General features: G+C 39.0%; 1 protein-coding gene across 6 annotated transcripts in view; it reads right to left on the bottom strand.

The window, feature by feature from the left end:
• The window catches only part of KLHL7 (kelch like family member 7), a 56,851-nt gene that overhangs the window by 1,772 nt on the left and 37,780 nt on the right, over positions 1 to 17,299 (bottom strand). For all 6 annotated transcript variants that reach the window (XM_006043370.4, XM_006043371.4, XM_025290970.3 and 3 more), the window contains 3 exons: positions 7,214 to 7,454; positions 4,476 to 4,677; positions 955 to 1,052 (listed from right to left, as the gene is read on the bottom strand). In XM_006043370.4, coding sequence (XP_006043432.1) covers positions 955 to 1,052; positions 4,476 to 4,677; positions 7,214 to 7,454 — 541 coding nt within the window. The remainder of the gene's footprint in view (positions 1 to 954; positions 1,053 to 4,475; positions 4,678 to 7,213; positions 7,455 to 17,299) is intronic.

Below are 17,299 nucleotides of genomic sequence, written 5' to 3'. Positions count from 1 at the left end.
AAAAATATCAATGGAAAGAGAAGAAGGAAAAGAAGTTACTTCTTTGTTATTCTTAAAGATTGAAGGTACTGACTAAAATTAGCTTTGTGGAATCTATCTGTAGATTCAGTCCAAATTCTACATTATTAAAAGCCATTTGTTGGACTTCCTTGGTGACTCAATGGTAAAGAAGCTGTCTGTCAATGCAGGAGACATGGATTTGATCCTTGATCCAGGAAGATCCCACATGCTGCAGAGCAACTAAGCCTGTGTGCCATAACTACCAAGCCTGAGCTCTAGAGCTCAGGAGCTACAATTACTGAAGCCCACATGCTCTAGAGCCTGTGCTCCGCAACAAGAGAAGCCTGCACACCATAACTAGAAACTAGCTCCCACTCGCCACAACTAGAGAAAAGGTGGCGCATCAGTGAAGACCAAGCACAGCCAAAAACAGATAAATACAATTATTTTTTTAAAAGCAATAACTTAAGATTCTTTAGTACAACATTATTTATAAAAATTAAAATACCAAATTTAATCAATTAGAAGAGTAATACTGATATGTTCATGAAGTGTTTAAAAATGTTTAGGAAATAGGGCTGTTCAGAGCCTGGATACAAGACCTAAAAGTTAAATTTAAAAGTTTTAAACGTTGTATTAAAGTTCAAATATTTCTGTCACTCAACAGTTCTTAAGCTAGTGTGATGCCATTCTCCAGAGGGTATTTGGAAATAGACAAAAGCCATCTGAGACTGTCACAATGACTGCTGGCTACTACCTACATTCACGGACAGGAATGTTAAATGTATTATGACGTTTCATAAAATGTTAGTTCCCAGAAACTATAAAAATAAATGTAATGATGTATGTAATTAATGCTTGTATCAAGATCTCAAGAAACGTTTTTATAATTTAGGATAAGGAAACATCAGCAAATTCACTGATAATGTTGAACAGTGAATTAACATCACATACCTAAGCCATTCTGACCACCCACAGCAAATATCTTGTCTTTTACAAATACCAGCCCATGATTCTTTCTGGCTTCAATCATGGGACACAGCTCAGTCCACCTGAAAAAAATTAAGGAAAGTGTTTAGTATACTTGTTTACAAGAAGTAAAAGGACTTACATGAAATTACAGGAAAGGTCTGTTATCCCAAGTAAGTGCTCAGTTACAGCTCACATACGTGTATACACACACAAATATGCACATCTGAAAAGCTAGAAAACAAAAGTTAACTGGTTTTGAGTGATTTACAGGTGGGGTAAAAAGAGATTTTCTTCTTTCAACTCCAATAAAATATGGGAAGTAGAGGCTATCTGGAGACTTCTGTCATGTTTTTGGAAGAAATCTACTTCCTATAGTTCACAATAACTTGTAAAACAGTAACAAACAAGAAAGGGAAGATGTGAAAGGAAATATAAGGCATTAATACTGTCACATGTGGTTTTAATTAATATTTACATAAGTATAACAAATTTATCATGGGCCTCTAGCAATCAGCAAATTAGCCTATGGATTCACACATCCATCTTTAAATAAACACTTAGAACTTTTAGGCCGCTCTAGTAACTAAAGTCAGAGAAGACGATGGCACCCCACTCCAGTACTCTTGCCTAGAAAATCCCATGGATGGAGGAGCCTGGTAGGCTGCAGTCCATGGGGTCACTAAGAGTCGGACACGACTGAACGACTTCACTTTCACTTTCATGCATTGGAGGAGGAAATGGCAACCCACTCCAGTGTTCTTGCCTAGAGACTCCCAGGGACGGCGGGGCCTGGTGGGATGCCGTCTATGGGGTTGCACAGAGTCGGACACGACTGAAGCGACTTAGCAGCAGCAGTAACTAAAGTACTACTATCATTTTGTCACATTTAATAACTTATTAGCACACTGCTGTGTTCACAGGCTCTATTATAAAGAATGAGATTGAGAATATAATGTGGACACATGTCAGAGAATAATTTTCAGGTAGCTTTACACACACCATTTTGTTACTTTTTCTATAAGATTCAATCTCTTTGCCTAAACTCCCAGATATATAACTGACACCTGGGATTGTGCAGGTGGTGCTCTTAACGGGTGATATAAATCAAAAGGCTCCAGACAACCACAAAAAAAAAGGGGCGAGGGAATCTGGCATAAGTATAACTCTCTAATATGGTTATTTGTAACTCTTCTTTTTAGAGCATAATGAAGAACTCTGAAATATCAACAACTCTTGTAGCCTTATATTTACATACTTCTGGTTTATTTTAAAAATAGTTCTGACAGACACTACTCTCATTTTCCGAGCATTTGGTTAAAGACCTCCCATTTTTCAGGATAAACACACAGGCCCCCCCAGGGGAAAAGGTCAGTGTACAACTCAGAAGTGGGAGAGCCTGTACTCGACTTCTGACAGGCTCTGCACTCAGAGAGCTGTCAAAGCGCATTAAACAGAGTATCTGGGAAAAATTCAATACACGTACCCCTTTCTTCTTTATGATATAAGAGAATTTACACTAGCTTTTCACTTAGGAAAATTTAGGGAATTTAAATATAATAGAAAATATACAGAATTCAAATTTAATACACAAGCTTAATACATGAGTTGTGTAAATTTAAAAATATTCCCCAAACTGATTATTTCACCTAGCTTTTTAAAAAAATATTAATGTTGTAGATTCCTTTATACTTTTCCCCCACTACAATGAACAAGAATATACTGATTTACACTGATACTGCCGAAATACAGATCTCAAAATTCAGAAGCCTGGAGTTTATATGGTATGGGTTTTAACTTTTAAGACCTTTCTAAGAAATGAAACAATAATTAGGCAGCAGAGTGAATGAGATTACAGTTTTCCAACCTGCATGCTTTCTGAGTATAGAATTTATGGGAGGCAAAGTAGAGACTGATACAGGAGAGAGGACCATCTGTATACGCCCTGCTCCTACTGTTTAGGACAAGAGGGGCTGGATAGCTAACTGGCTGGCTGGACGATAGGATTAGGATAAGGGGTATCCCCAGTGAACCCTGGCCAGTACAAAGGTACATTTTTAAAAACCATTGAGAAGTATTAAGTTTGATAATCTCAAGAGATTTCCTAGTCTCAACACTTTAGCAAAAGATAAGTTTTAAGATAGAAGTGCTAGTCGCTCAGTCGTGTCCGACTCTTTGTGACCCCTTGGACTGTAGCCGTCCAGGCTCCTCTGTCCATGGGGTTTCCCAAGCACTGGAGTGGGTTGCCATTCCCTTCTCCGGGGGATCTTCCCAACCCAGGGATCGAACCTGGGTCTCTAACATTGCAGGCAGATTCTTTACTGTCTGAGCTACTAAGGAAGCCCCAAGTTTCAAGATAAGCTTCTTGCAATTCTGTTCCTAACATGGGAGACTAGTAGAGCAAGAAATGAGAGAAGAACAACTGCAACTGCACTTCTGTCTGGGAAAAGAGTTGATGGTTTTGCTTCCTTAAATCCTTCCAAAGTAGGTGGGAAGCACAAACAGCTGCAAATGACAATCATATTTTATAATTAAATGCTTACTCTTAACTTAAAAAAAGCAATAGCTAGAGTAGAAGACTTGTATGTTCTGTAGCCCGGCAGTATTTTCTAAATACAAACCTTGAGCACAAGAGTTTTGGTGCAGTTCTTTGGCATAACATTTAAGTTGAACATATTTACCCAATAACTTTTTCTGGTAAAGGAAGAACAATCCTTTCAAATGAACAAGTGAATTTTCTTATTAAAGGTCTATGTATGTTTCTGATTATTAATAAAAGTCTGACTGGAGTACCATCACCTGTGTTCATTTTCTCATTAGTCAATTACACTATACTTACCACCACTCCCACTATTCAATAACTAGTGCATTTCCTTTGGCTGTACTGGATGGGTTCTGGCATTAACAAGATCAGAAAAACTGGCTAACCATTTATTTCTTTATATTTTGCTTTTTAAAAAGGAGTTTTCTTCCCAGTTGATGAAGAATAATTTTATTTAATAAATGTGAATCCAAACATACCTTAGTAAGCACAAATTACAAAAAAAAAAAAAAAAAAAAAAACATTATACTTAGGGCTATCATTCATTAAAGCTATGAACCAATATATAATATTCATAATTAAAGGCAAATTTACCACTGATTATACATTGTTTTCCCCTCTCTACACTTCCTGATATCTAAAAAAAAAAAAAAAGGCATTTTGAATCTGATGAATCAGTCATATTTGCTCATCCTCAGGCATTTATTTATTGCACAAGCAGGAAAGAAAGAGAGGGGCTCCCACAAGATACAAGGTCAAGCCATTTCTTAAGGTGTAGAGGAAGGGTCCAGCGTATACACATGCCCCTGAACCTAGCACATTCTAAAGTGTATGTATTAATACACTGTTAATATAAGAACAAAATTCTTCTGTTGGGTTCCTTCTGCCTTTTAAGATTTTCTTCCTTGGAGCTTAAAGAATACAGTTAATACTGAAGTAAGATTTTTAAATTGACGATACATACGTTTCTGTGGCAGGATCATAGACTTCACACGAATTCAAGACGCGCCCAGAAACGTTGTTCCCTAAACTTCCACCACAAACATAGATCAGGCCATTGGCTTCCACCATCCCATGGCTGCACCGCTGAGTCAGCATGCTGGGCTTCGTGTGCCAGCTCTCAGTTCTCGTATCGTAGCACTCAAATAAATACAGAGCTGAGTTTCCTGTAAAAGAAAAGGACCCCGTCCTGATTAGCTTAGTGTGTGTGTGTGGCGAGGGTGGGTGGGGGGCGTGGTGGTGGAGGGAGCTTGGAGTGAGCTGACTGAGGATGAATCATTAATTCCTACAGGAAAGATTTGAGGGTTGTAGAGTCTTTTCTATTCTCAAGCAACAACAGCAGCCAAACATAGAAATAGTTTAAGAAAAAGCTACCCTTGTTTGTAGAGACCTTGGAAAATATTCAAAAAAGGATCTGTCAGAGATCCTTGGTAATTGCTAATTGGTTAATTGGTAATTAAACTTTAAGAAAAGAAACTGGTTTGATTTCAAAAGATTTTCAAATTAAGTAAGAAACGTTATGTATGTCTTCCAGCCCAGTTATGCATGATAGGAATTAACTCAACCTCAAATGTTTCTATAGAGGAGAAAAACAGCTGTTTACAGATGGCAAATACATATCTTAAATTATAAACCTACTATTTGAGAGTATCCTAAGGATTGTCATGTAATGTTCTAGAATAGCTACTGCATCATTAACAAAATTATTCTCCCTCACTGTTATCAGCTGTGTAGAGAATATTGTTGTATAAGTAGGCTCTGAAATCATGCCAGTCCTTTCTTAAGTATACACTCATAGCATTGTTGTATGTTTCTGGTGCTCTTTGAGTATACATTTTAATGGTAAAACACACTCATCCTGTTTTACAACTTCTGTACATTACAGGAGCTCAGTAAAGAGGTTTTTTTTTAGAAATGATACTATTAAAGGTCAAGTGTGTTTTTCTTTCCCAAGAAAAAAAAATTTAGAACTTAATGAAATTATGGCTTATCTCCAAGTTTTCTCGACTTTTCTAATGTTTAAAAACAACAGCACCCTTGTAATTCTCTATCAAAACCAAAGCCTACAAAGAGCAAAGATCAAAGAATACCAAATGGAAGAAGTAATATCATGACTAACAATAACTTCTTTTTAACTTTTTAAACATTTCCAATCTAGTAGATTCAGTCAGTTGACACAAGGGAAATTCACAGTATATGCTGCTGCTGCTGCTGCTGCTAAGTCGCTTCAGTCGTGCCCGACTCTGTGCGACCCCATAGACGGTAGCCACCAGGCTCCCCCGTTCTTGGGATTCTCCAGGCAAGAACACTGGAGTGGGTTGCCATTTCCTTCTCCAATGCATGAAAGTGAGAAGTGAAAGTGAAGTTGCTCAGTCATGTCTGACTCTAGCGACCCCATGGACTGCAGCCTACCAGGCTCCTCCGCCCATGGGATTTTCCAGGCAAGAGTACTGGAGTGGGGTGTCACTGCCTTCTCCGACACAGTATATAGTAGATACCAAAAAAGTTACTATTTGAGTGAAAAACTAAGAGTAAATGATGAAGAAATGAAGTTATCTACTATACTTTCTACAAAAAGTATATCTATAAAACACTTCCTACTATATTTAGGATTTATTGTTATTTCAAATATACTGTATTAGACATTCTGTGAAGAATGCTTTTAAAGAGGGGAAAGGTCACCTTCTAAAGTCACATTTAGAAACTATAACCTTTCTTGTATTCATTTTACAAACATTTGGGGGTGGGGAGTAAAAAATAAATATGCTGACCAAAAGTAAAACATTCTTTGGGCTAATATAAAAATGATCAAAGAAAATAAAAAGACTAACATTTAAATTCCATATCTTATGGTTACTTGGTCTTCCTAGTTTTGTTTATAAGCCCATTATTTAGCTAAAGAAATTATTTGAAAAGATGAAAGCATATAAAAGCTAATATGCATCTAGTCTGCACGTAGAATATTCATTTAGAAATTTTTTTCATTTAGAAAAGGAACACTAGTAGACACTAGCAAATTATCAATGAGAATGGCTTTTATACCCATACCCACACCCCATTCTGATCAAAAAGCCCAAGATACCATTACCAGTCTTACATTAAAAAGTGAAAGCATGAAGCAAATGAAAAAGATTCGTCTTACCTTTTCCTGATACAAAAAAAGCAAAGATAATAGATTTTAAAAGCTTGACTGTAATAAAGAGATCTTAAAGGGTCTACAAGTAAGCCACACTCTGAAATCTTTAAAGCAAACAACATGTATGCATGTGTACATTCGTGCTAAGTCACTTCAGTTACGGCCAACTCTGTGACCCTATGTACCGCAGCCCACCAGGCTCCTCTGTCCATGGGATTCTCCAGGCAAGAATACTGGAGCGGGTTGCCATGCCCTCCTCCAAGATTAGGTATATAAAATAACTAATCCACATGGCACCAATGAAGTTCAAATCCAGATGACGTCAACGAAAGCTTTATCATGACAGAAACTGGATAATTAACATAATTTAAGATGAAGTTCTCTTAATGGTTTATATAGACTAAGGTAAAACCTTCAAGGAAATGTGCTCTAAAATATGATAGCTATGTATTTCAATTATGTCAAAAAGTATCTGGACAAATAATACCAACTCTTTATTTAGATATAAAAGCCTATATATACACTTGGCTTTAAAGCACAAATACAAATACTAAATAAGTCCTTACCAACTTCGGAACCTCCGGATGTATAAATTTTGCCTTCTGCAGCACACGCAGCAAGGCTGTCTCGAGGTGTTGGAGGGCCCAGTTTGGAATACCAGCTATCCTTAACGACATTATAACAGTCCATTCGCTTTATAGGGAAAAGCTGGGAGCCACCCAAAATGTAAACTACATTGTCCCAAAACACGCATGCTGCATCTCTTCGTTTTTCAAAGGGGCAGCGGATGTCTGTCCAGCTATAATCCTGTAATAGGAAAGGACAGGAAGCTTTCAATGACGGAAAAATATAACTGAAAAGGAGGAAGCAAAGATACAGTTGAGAACATACAAAACATAAGAATATGTTAGTTTATCAGTATATATAAGAATGTTGGGCTTTCTTGAAACTATTACCTAATTTTGTGTGATTTCTTCTTCAGAATGTTGGTTAATTGTGGCAGAAGGCAAGAGGAAGACAGAGATGGCTTTGGGTCTTTTCTGGCTCTAAAATAAACTATAATACATTTGCATTCATCGCTACCACCCAGTCTTCTATTCTTTCTGTTACTGAGGATAATAACAAAAGAAAATTCTAAAATAAGTAGTTTTGTTAAAGACTTTAAAAAAAAAGAAATATGTGCATCCCTTCTTTGCCAGACGTATAGTGATGTAAAGAGTTAGTGGATAATTTGAAGCTTAACTGCCATTAGCTTACTGGTGTCTAAAGACAGAAGGCATTTTGTAGACTTCTGAGAGATATTTTTTGTAAATATTCAGTTGAGTCAGTATAGTCAGCCAGACTCTTAAAGCTGTGATATTTGTGATATACTTGGATAATCTGAGTAATCTGGAAGCTCAAACTTTTCCTTCTCAATGAGAAGAAATGAGCGCCTATTAGCACTTCACAAAAAAGGCTGCTCACAGCACCACTACTTTTTGTTTGCAGCCCGTGCCTGTCTTCTATGAAAATATGTGGGGGAATGCTTCCAAAGTTACAGCTTGTTGGATCCTCCCCCTTTTAAAGCAAGGAAGCTACAGTGTTCTGGCTGCATTCTGAAAATGGCTGAAAATAATTAGGGTCAGACTGAAATCCAGACAATTCCCAATCTTATCAAGCAAAGCACTGTGTGTGATTGATTAATGCTGAGTTCCTTTTGGGAAAATCTGAGTGATATCTATCATGCTAGCTCATCAAAGCATCATAGGACATAAGAAATGATCTCTTCAGGAAAAAGAGCACCTGATGTAGAGTATCTTGACTCTCATTCTGCTTCTTAGGTGACCAGAGAAACAGAGCCTTAATCCCTTTTTTATTCTCAAAGTAGGGTCTACTGAGTCCCCATGGGCTACTCAGTGGTATGTTTATTGGTAGGCACACAAAAAAAACTGTAGGGTAAATGTTGTCCTGAAATGTCAGTTTTATTCAATGGATTTGAAAAACTGAGGAAGAATATTTTAGAAATTTGTTTCCTTAGGGAAACTATATAGTACAGAATGAAAAAAAAGCAATAGAATATTCTACAGGGAGCAATATCTCAAAAGCAAACAAAGTTAATCTCTTATATATTATGCAAATTACTCATAATTCCTACCTGACCAGGTTGAATAGCAGAGAAATACAATTTTATTAATGATGTTATATTTAATGAACCTCAGGTCTTGCCAGTCTTATACCCAATTTATTTGATATTAGAAAATAATATGCAAACGATTCCAAAGATATCTTTAAGAACATGTTTCCAAGCTCTTCCTTAATTACAGGATGAGAAAGTTGGTCAGACATTCTTTGAAATGGTGTCTAACATCTGGTACTCTTCAAAATAAAAAGAGCTACCCATGCAGATGCTGGAACTAAGAAAACAAAAATGCTACTTCTTTTAGCTCAATGAACTTACGTAGATACTATGACATGGGGTTCAGAAGAGTGAAGTAATTTGAAAGAGCTTGGTAACAATAATTCTAACCTTCCAGTACTACTCAAGGACCTGAGTAGGGAATGGATGATCATTAAGTCATACAGGGCTAGGTTATGCTTCATACTCAAGAATTAAAATAAATTGCTCTCTCAGAACTCTTAAGTCCAAGGGAACTGATTAGCTAGTGTGTATGTAGGGTGTGTGTGAGACACAGGAATAGGCACATGCTTCTATCTACTTGCAATTTGGGCTCTGATTTCTCTAGAAGTCCTCAAAGTTCTTAAATCTTTTCTAACTCTTCCACTATACATGTTAAACACTATGCTTGATAAATATTAGCCATATATAATATTCTGCCTAATAGTTCATCTTCTAGGCAGATAAGTGAAATGATCTTTCTTTGCAAGAATTTCTACCTACAATGAAAAATAAGACTTCATTTCACATAAACAGTAATGTTTTATACTTGGGCTCATTATATGTATCTGTCAGGTGTTAAATGCACCTGTATCATCTGGCTTAGATTGTATGCAGGGGAGTTTATGGTATTTTTTCCTGTGTGTATATGGGCCAACCTCCCTTGGAAATATGCCCAATTCCTTCAATCTACACTTCATCCAAAGTAGAGAATGTGATTTAACATCTGCCCTTTAATAACTTATACTATATAAGTTATATACTGTCTAGGAGATGTGCGTAGTTGAAGAAGCAAGCAGAGAGGGGAAAACAACAGATGGGAAGTCAGGCCTGTCAGCTTAGTGGACATGAGTGCCAGGTCTTACTGCACTGACGGAACCACTCCCAATCCTGTAGGTGGAGGAAGAATTCCTTACGGCTGTCTGCACACATGGCCTATGGGCAAGGTAAAAGCACATGGAGCTTTCCTGTTAGCAACAGATGGATGACTAGCACTCGAGTCACACTGTATATGTGTGAGCAGGAAATTGTTACCCTAAAAATATAACTTAATTCAGTTAAGTTTTATTATCCATTCTAGGCAAAGTTGGCTTAAACTCAACATTCAAAACACTAAAATCATGGCATCTGGTCCCATCACTTAATGGCAAACAGATGGGGAAATAATGGAAACAGTGACAGACTTTATTTTTGGGGGCAGCAAAATCACTGCAGATGGTGACTGCAGCCATGAAATTAAAAGACACTTGCTCCTTGGAAGGAAAGTTATGACCAACTTAGATAGCATATTCAAAAGCAGAGACATTAATTTGATGACAAAGATGTATCTAGTCAAAGCTATGGTTTTCCAGCAGTCATGTATGGATGTGAGAGTTGGATTATAAAGAAAGCTGAGCGCCAAAGATTTGATGCCTTTGAACTGTGGTGTTGGAGAAGATGCTTGAGAGTCCCTTGGACTGCAAGGAAATCCAACCAGTCCATTCTAAAGGAGATCAGTCCTGAATATTCATGGGAAGGACTGATGCTGAAGCTGAAACTACAAAACTTTGGCCACCTGATGGCAAGAACTGACTCATTGGAAAAGACCCTGATGCTGGGAAAGATTGAAGGCAGGAGGAGAAGGGGATGACGGAGGATGAGATGGTTGGATGGCATCACTGACTCAATGGACATGAGTTTGAGTAAGCTCCGGGAATTGGTGATGGACAGGGAAGCCTGGCGTGCTGCAGTCCATGGGGTTGTAAAGAGCTGGACACAACTGAGTGACTGAACTGAGCTAGGCAAGGTTCTATGCTTAGCTGCTGAGAAGATATAAAAATGAGAAAACTGGAAAAAACACAGGTAGAAGGATTTAAGTTTTGAAAAATCGCCTATGCATGCATCCCCACATACTATAGGGATACACCCAAGTATAAAGTCCTATCTTTCCTGGTCCCAGTCAACCTTTCTTGCCTCTGCTGTGATACATCACATTCTAGACTTTTTTCAGGATCAAGACTTTTTTTTGCAAGCTTCTCTGATTACCATTTTCTGGATTCCTACCACACTAAAGTCTGGAGTTGACGACAGAGCACTTCATTACATGTTGTGATTTTTCAGCTGTAGGACACTGCTACAGGAAGTGAAAAGCTTCCTGAGTTGATAGGATGTAGTATTTTTCTTCAAATGCCTTAAGGCAAAAATATCAGCCTGATATTTTCCTTAAGAGAAAAGTCTGATTTTATATAATCTGCATTCTGAAAACACATGAATCCTCAAATAATAGAAACACTACACATGTAAATTTTAATAAGATATGCAAAATGCAGTATGAAAAAAACTTTTTAAAAATAAAGATTTGAGAACTTTATTTTGTATCATTTTGAGAGAAAATCAAGCAAAACTAGGGGAGAAAGGAGGTTTATGCCAGATGCCACAGCATTCCTAGACATAGTTTCATGAAAAGTACACCTATATCTAAATTCCTTTTTTAAAGGAAAAAGTTAGAATCCATTCAGTTAATATTTTGTATGCTTTTGCTTTTTATGAAAAAATTTAACAATTAAGATATATTCATACTTAGGATTAAATCTATTCTTTTCTTTCTGTTTCTATCTATCTAAACTCTATCAGTAAGTTCCCCTCAAAGCTCCATGACGCTTGCTGGACAAATCCATCCCAGAGGGGCCTTCTTTTCAGACCGCCACTGCTGCCATTACCTGTTTTGTACTGAGAGAGTTAATTCTGAGCTGGGTTGATAAGGAGTCTGGGGCCCTCCTTATACAAATGTTTTCCTTTTTCTACATTCCTTCACGTTATCACATAAGATGGTTTTTTTCTTCAGATCTGAGTTGTTATGGCAACAATCTATTTTACCTAAGACCAACTTTATTCAAGCCCAGAACTAATGATTACACAACAAAACAACTCACCTTGCTCAATGGTATGTTTTTCCTTAAGCTCTGTAATGATTATATTCTTTGGAACTCTGCATCCAAATGGGTCTAATCCTTTTCTCCTTTGCCTTTCACAGCTATTTATAAGGCCTCCTCAGACAAACATTTTGCCTTTTTGCATTTCTTTTTCTTGGGGATGGTCTTGATCCCTGCCTCCTGTACAGTGTCCATCCATAGTTCTTCGGACACTCCGTCTATCACATCTAATCCCTTGAATCTGTTTCTCACTTCCACTGTATAATCATAAGGGATTTGATTTAGGTCATACCTGAATGGTCTAGTGGTTTTCCCTACTTTCTTCAATTTAAGTCTGAATTTGGCAATAAGGACTTCATGATGTTAGCCACAGTCAGCTCCCAGTTTTGTTTTTGCCGACTGTATAGAGCTTCTCTATCTTTGGCTGCAAAGAATATAATCAATCTGCTTTGGGTATTGACCATCTGGTGATGTCCATGTGTAGAGTCTTCTCTTACGTTGTTGGAAGAGGGTGCCTGCAAACTCTATTAGCCTTTGTCCTGCTTCATTTTGTACTCCAAGGCCAAATTATATCAAGAATAGAAAGGAGAGATAAGAAAGCCTTCCTCAGTGATCAATGCAAAGAAATAAGGAAAACAATAGAATGGGAAAGACTAGAGATCTCTTCAAGAAAATTAGAGATACCAAGGGAATATTTCATGCAAAGATGGGCACAATAAAGGACATAAATTGTATGTGGTCATGTATGGATGTGAGAGTTGGAATGTGAAGAAAGCTGAGTGCCGAAGAAGTGATGCTTTTGAACTGTGGTGTTGGAGAAGACTCTTGAGAGTGCCTTGGACTGCAAGGTGATCCAACCAGTCCATTCTGAAGGAGATCAGCCCTGGGATTTCTTTGGAAGGAATGATGCTAAAGCTGAAACTCCAGTACTTTGGCCACCTCATGCGAAGAGTTGACTCATTGGAAAAGACTCTGATGCTGGGAGGGATTGGGGGCAGGAGGAGAAGGGGACGACAGAGGGTGAGATGGTTGGATGGCATCACCGACTCGATGGACGTGAGTCTGAGTGAACTCTGGGAGTTGGTGATGGACAGGGAGGCCTGGCGTGCTGCGATTCATGGGGTTGCAAACAGTCAGACACGACTGAGTGACTGAACTGAACTGAACAGAAGCAGAAGATATTAAGAAGAGGTGGCAAGAATACACAGAAGAACTATATTAAAAAGATCTTCATGACTCAAATCATCACGATGCTGTGATCACTCACCTAGAGCCAGACATCCTGGAAAGCAAAGTCAAGTGGGCCTTAGGAAGCATCACTATGAACAAAGCTAGTGGAGGTGATGGAATTCCAGTTGAGCTATTTCAAATCCTAAAAATTGATGCCGTGAAAGTGCTGCACTCAATATGCCAGCAAATTTGGAAAACTCAGCAGTGGCCACAGGACTGGAAAAGGTCAGTTTTCATTCCAATCCCAAAGAAAGGCAAGGCCAAAGAATGCTCTAACTCCCACACCATTGCACTCATCTCACAGGCTAGCAAAGTAATGCTCAAGATCCTCCAAGCCAGGCTTCAACAGTACGTGAATTTCAGATGTTCAAGCTGAATTTAGAAAAGGCAGAGGAACCAGAGGTCAATTGCCAACATCCGTTGGATCATCGAAAAAGCAAGAGAGTTCCAGAAAAACATCTACTTCTGCTTTGTTGACTATGCCAAAGCCTTTGACTGTGTGGATGACAACAAACTGTGGAAAATTCTGAAAGAGATGGGAATACCAGACCACCTGACCTGCCTCTTGAGAAATCTGTATGCAGGTCAGGAAGCAACAGTTAGAACTGGACATGGAACAGACTGGTTCCAAATAGGAAAAGGAGTACGTCAAGGCTGTATATTGTCACCTTGTTTATTTAACTTATATGCAGAGTACATGATGAGAAACACTGGGCTGGATGAATCACAAGCTGGAATCAAGATTGCTGGAAGAGATATCAATAACCTCAGATATGCAGATGACACCACCCTTATGGCAGAAAGCAAAGAAGAGCTAAAGAGCCTCTTGATGTAAGTGAAAAAGGAGAGTGAAAAAGTTGGCTTAAAACTCAACATTCAGAAAACTAAGATCATGGCATCTGGTCCCATTACTTCATGGCAAATAGATGGGGAAACAATGGAAACAGTGACAGACTTTATTTTGGGGGGTGGCAAAATCACTGCAGATGGTGACTGCAGCCATGAAATTAAGATGCTTGTTCCCTGGAAAGAAAGCTATGACCAACCTAGACAGCATATTAAAAAGCAGAGACATTACTTTGCCAACAAACGTCCATCTAGTCAAGGCTATGGTTTTTCCTGTGGTCATGTATGGATGTGAGAGTTGGACTGTGAAGAAAGCTGAGCGCCCAAGATTTGATGCTTTTGAACTGTGGTGTTGGAGAAGACTCTTGAGAGTCCCTTGGACTGCAAGGTGATCCAGCCAGTCCATCCTAAAGGAAATCAGTCCTGAATATTCATTGGAAGGACTGATGTTGAAGCTGAAACTCCAATACTTTGGCCACCTGATGGCAAGAACTGACTCATTGGAAAAGACCCTGATGCTGGGAAAGATTGAAGGCAGGAGGGGAAGGGGACGACAGAGGATGAGATGGTTGGATGGCATCACCGACTCAGTGGACATGAGTTTGAGTAAGCTCTGGGAGTTGATGATGGACAGGGAGGCCTGGCGTGCTGCAGTCCATGGGGTTGCAAAGAGTGGGACACTGAGCTGAACTGAACTGAATGATTATATAACAACAATGTATCTTGTCGAGGACAGTTTCTCCTTCTTACCAGGAGCCTTCAGACTAATCATGTTATTTTAAGATTTATGTTGTGGGAGTGGGCCTGGTAAGACTATTGTAGCAACCAGTTGAAGAAGTATATAAGGTCTTGATAAGACTGAGTGGGACACTCTGCCTCCTTCTGATGTCTATATCAGAAGCTTTCTGCATCCCTTTTTCACTGTAATAAAACTCTGCTACACAAAAGCTCTGAGTGATCAAGCCTCGTCTCTGGTCCAGAAGCTAAAATTCTCTTCTTCAGAGATCACAAATCTGACACGGTTCAAGGTAAGCTATCAGTATCACGACTTTTAAGTAGTTACACTCAGTGGCTGCTTCAGTGACCTCAGCCTCCGTCTTCTCTAACTGCTTCAAGGTTGTGTACACCTTATACACTTTGAGTTTGAGGGACAGGACTGATATATATCCTTCACAATCCCCGCTGCTGCCCAACCCCAAAATTTCAAATTCTGGTTAAACTGCACTTTTCAACCAGCTGACTGTACAATATGCTGTCATACAATCTGTTGTCATTTATAACAACTGAAGTTAATTATCTCTTATACTGATTACGGATTTTCTTTGAAAATCATCACAAGAAACCTATCTGAGCACGATTTTAGAATAATAGTTCTTACTGTGCCTTGGGATCATCATATGAACAATTACCAAAGGTAGCCAATAGTAATTTCCAAGTGACATGATATAGTAAAAATAGTGATAATTTCTTTCACTCCTGGTTGGTTTTCTTCAGCCTGACTCTTGCCCCCCTAGCATTGCATTTATGTACCCACTACCCTCTAGCTAATTCCAGGATGACTAGAATCCTTCAAAACACCACATAGACTTATCTTTCCCAGTCTCCTTATCCTTTCCCACCTAGGGCCCTCAATCAAATGCCTACAACTTTGTTTCTGTCTTCTCTCAGTCTTTTAAGGGGACTCCTCTGTTAACTGGTAATAATTATGGCTGACTGTGGCTTATGAGAGTGACTTTGAAGTCATCCCTCCCATGGTGAGTCGTATTTTCACGAAGGTTTCTTGCAGACACAGTGATTAAACACAAAAGGAACTGATCCCTGAAGCGGGGAACTTCAGGTACCACATCTATGTGTGGTACAAGGGCTGTGAGGCTGACTTTAGAACAAAACTACAAAAGTGTGTTATGGAGATGCTTATAAGGAAAAAAAAAAGAGGCTATCAATATTCCTATTTTGGAAAACATTCTAGGAAGGCACTCTACTGAGAATTCACCTCAGAATGTGTTCCAATCTCTTCTATCTGAACTTGAGGACCACCAAACTGCCTGCAAACAAGCAGGGGTGAGAAATACCTAATGTGCATAAGTGGCAAAGAACACTGGTTTTACCAGTTACCTATTATACTGACAACTAAGAACGTTTAAAGGACACCCATGTTGACCCATACTTGTCTTCCAGCAATGTCAGTCCCTGCGGGATACAGCTATGGGTCCAACCCACCTGGGATTACTGCTGTCCTTTGTGGAGATTCTGTTCTGACAGATGCTCCTGATCATTTCAGCAGCACTCCCTCTTGGACCTCAGTACACTACTTGTACAACACTCTGCTGGTGACAAACACCACTGACGCACTCTTACAAAACCTCTCTAATTTTTTAATGTAATAACATTTTCCGACTGAGCGACTTCCTTTCCCTTTTCACTTTCATGCATTGGAGAAGGAAATGGCAACCCACTCCAGTATTCTTGCCTGGAGAATCCCAGGATGGGGGAGCCTGGTGGGCTGCCGTCTATGGGGTTGCACAGAGTCAGACACGACTGAAGCCACTTAGTAGTAGTAGTAGTATAAGGTTTATACTTCTTTTACGCACAAGTCTTTTAAAATCATATGCAACATATAATCGCCAAGTTCCACCTTGATGATAGTATAGGACCGTCTCCGTACACGTTGGGCCAGACACTAAGCTCAGTGATGAGTCTACTTCAGAGTTGTGAGCAGGAAAAGGTACTTAGAGGCAATTCTCTGGTGGTCCAGTGTTAGGACTCCATTCTCTCATTGCCGAGGGTCCTGGTAGGGGAACTAAAAGTCCCACAAGCTGTGCCGTGAAGCCAAAAGAAAAAGATACACAGCATAAACCTTTTGAATCTGATGGTTCTGTAAAACATGGCACCATTGGTTTTCTGCCTCTGCAACCAGGACTGGTCCTCACCGTGTTGTTCTTACTCCTTGTCTGGTTTTAGCAGGGTATTATGCAGAATCCCTTTTTCTCTGAGGCAGAGTCTCCTATGTCTCCACCATGTGAAAGTGGTGAGCCAAGACCCCTACAAAGTTTTAAGCCCTCAAAGCTTATCATTTCACTGACAGGAATAGTCCAAATAATCTGGTCAATTAAGTCAACTTTTATTTTGGCATCAGTATTATAAAACATTCCCATGCTACAATTGAGAACACAAATTCTGAGAACAGAGCACTGGATTCAGACAAATAACTCTTCAGTAATCATTAAACACTTGATAAATATCAACAGGGACAGTGGGGAAGGGGAAGAGGAGACTCAGCAGAATTCTCA

The sequence above is a fragment of the Bubalus bubalis genome, chromosome 8 (assembly GCF_019923935.1).
Source record: "Bubalus bubalis isolate 160015118507 breed Murrah chromosome 8, NDDB_SH_1, whole genome shotgun sequence".
NCBI lineage: Eukaryota > Metazoa > Chordata > Mammalia > Artiodactyla > Bovidae > Bubalus > Bubalus bubalis.
This window is presented reverse-complemented; position numbering and strand designations above follow the sequence as displayed.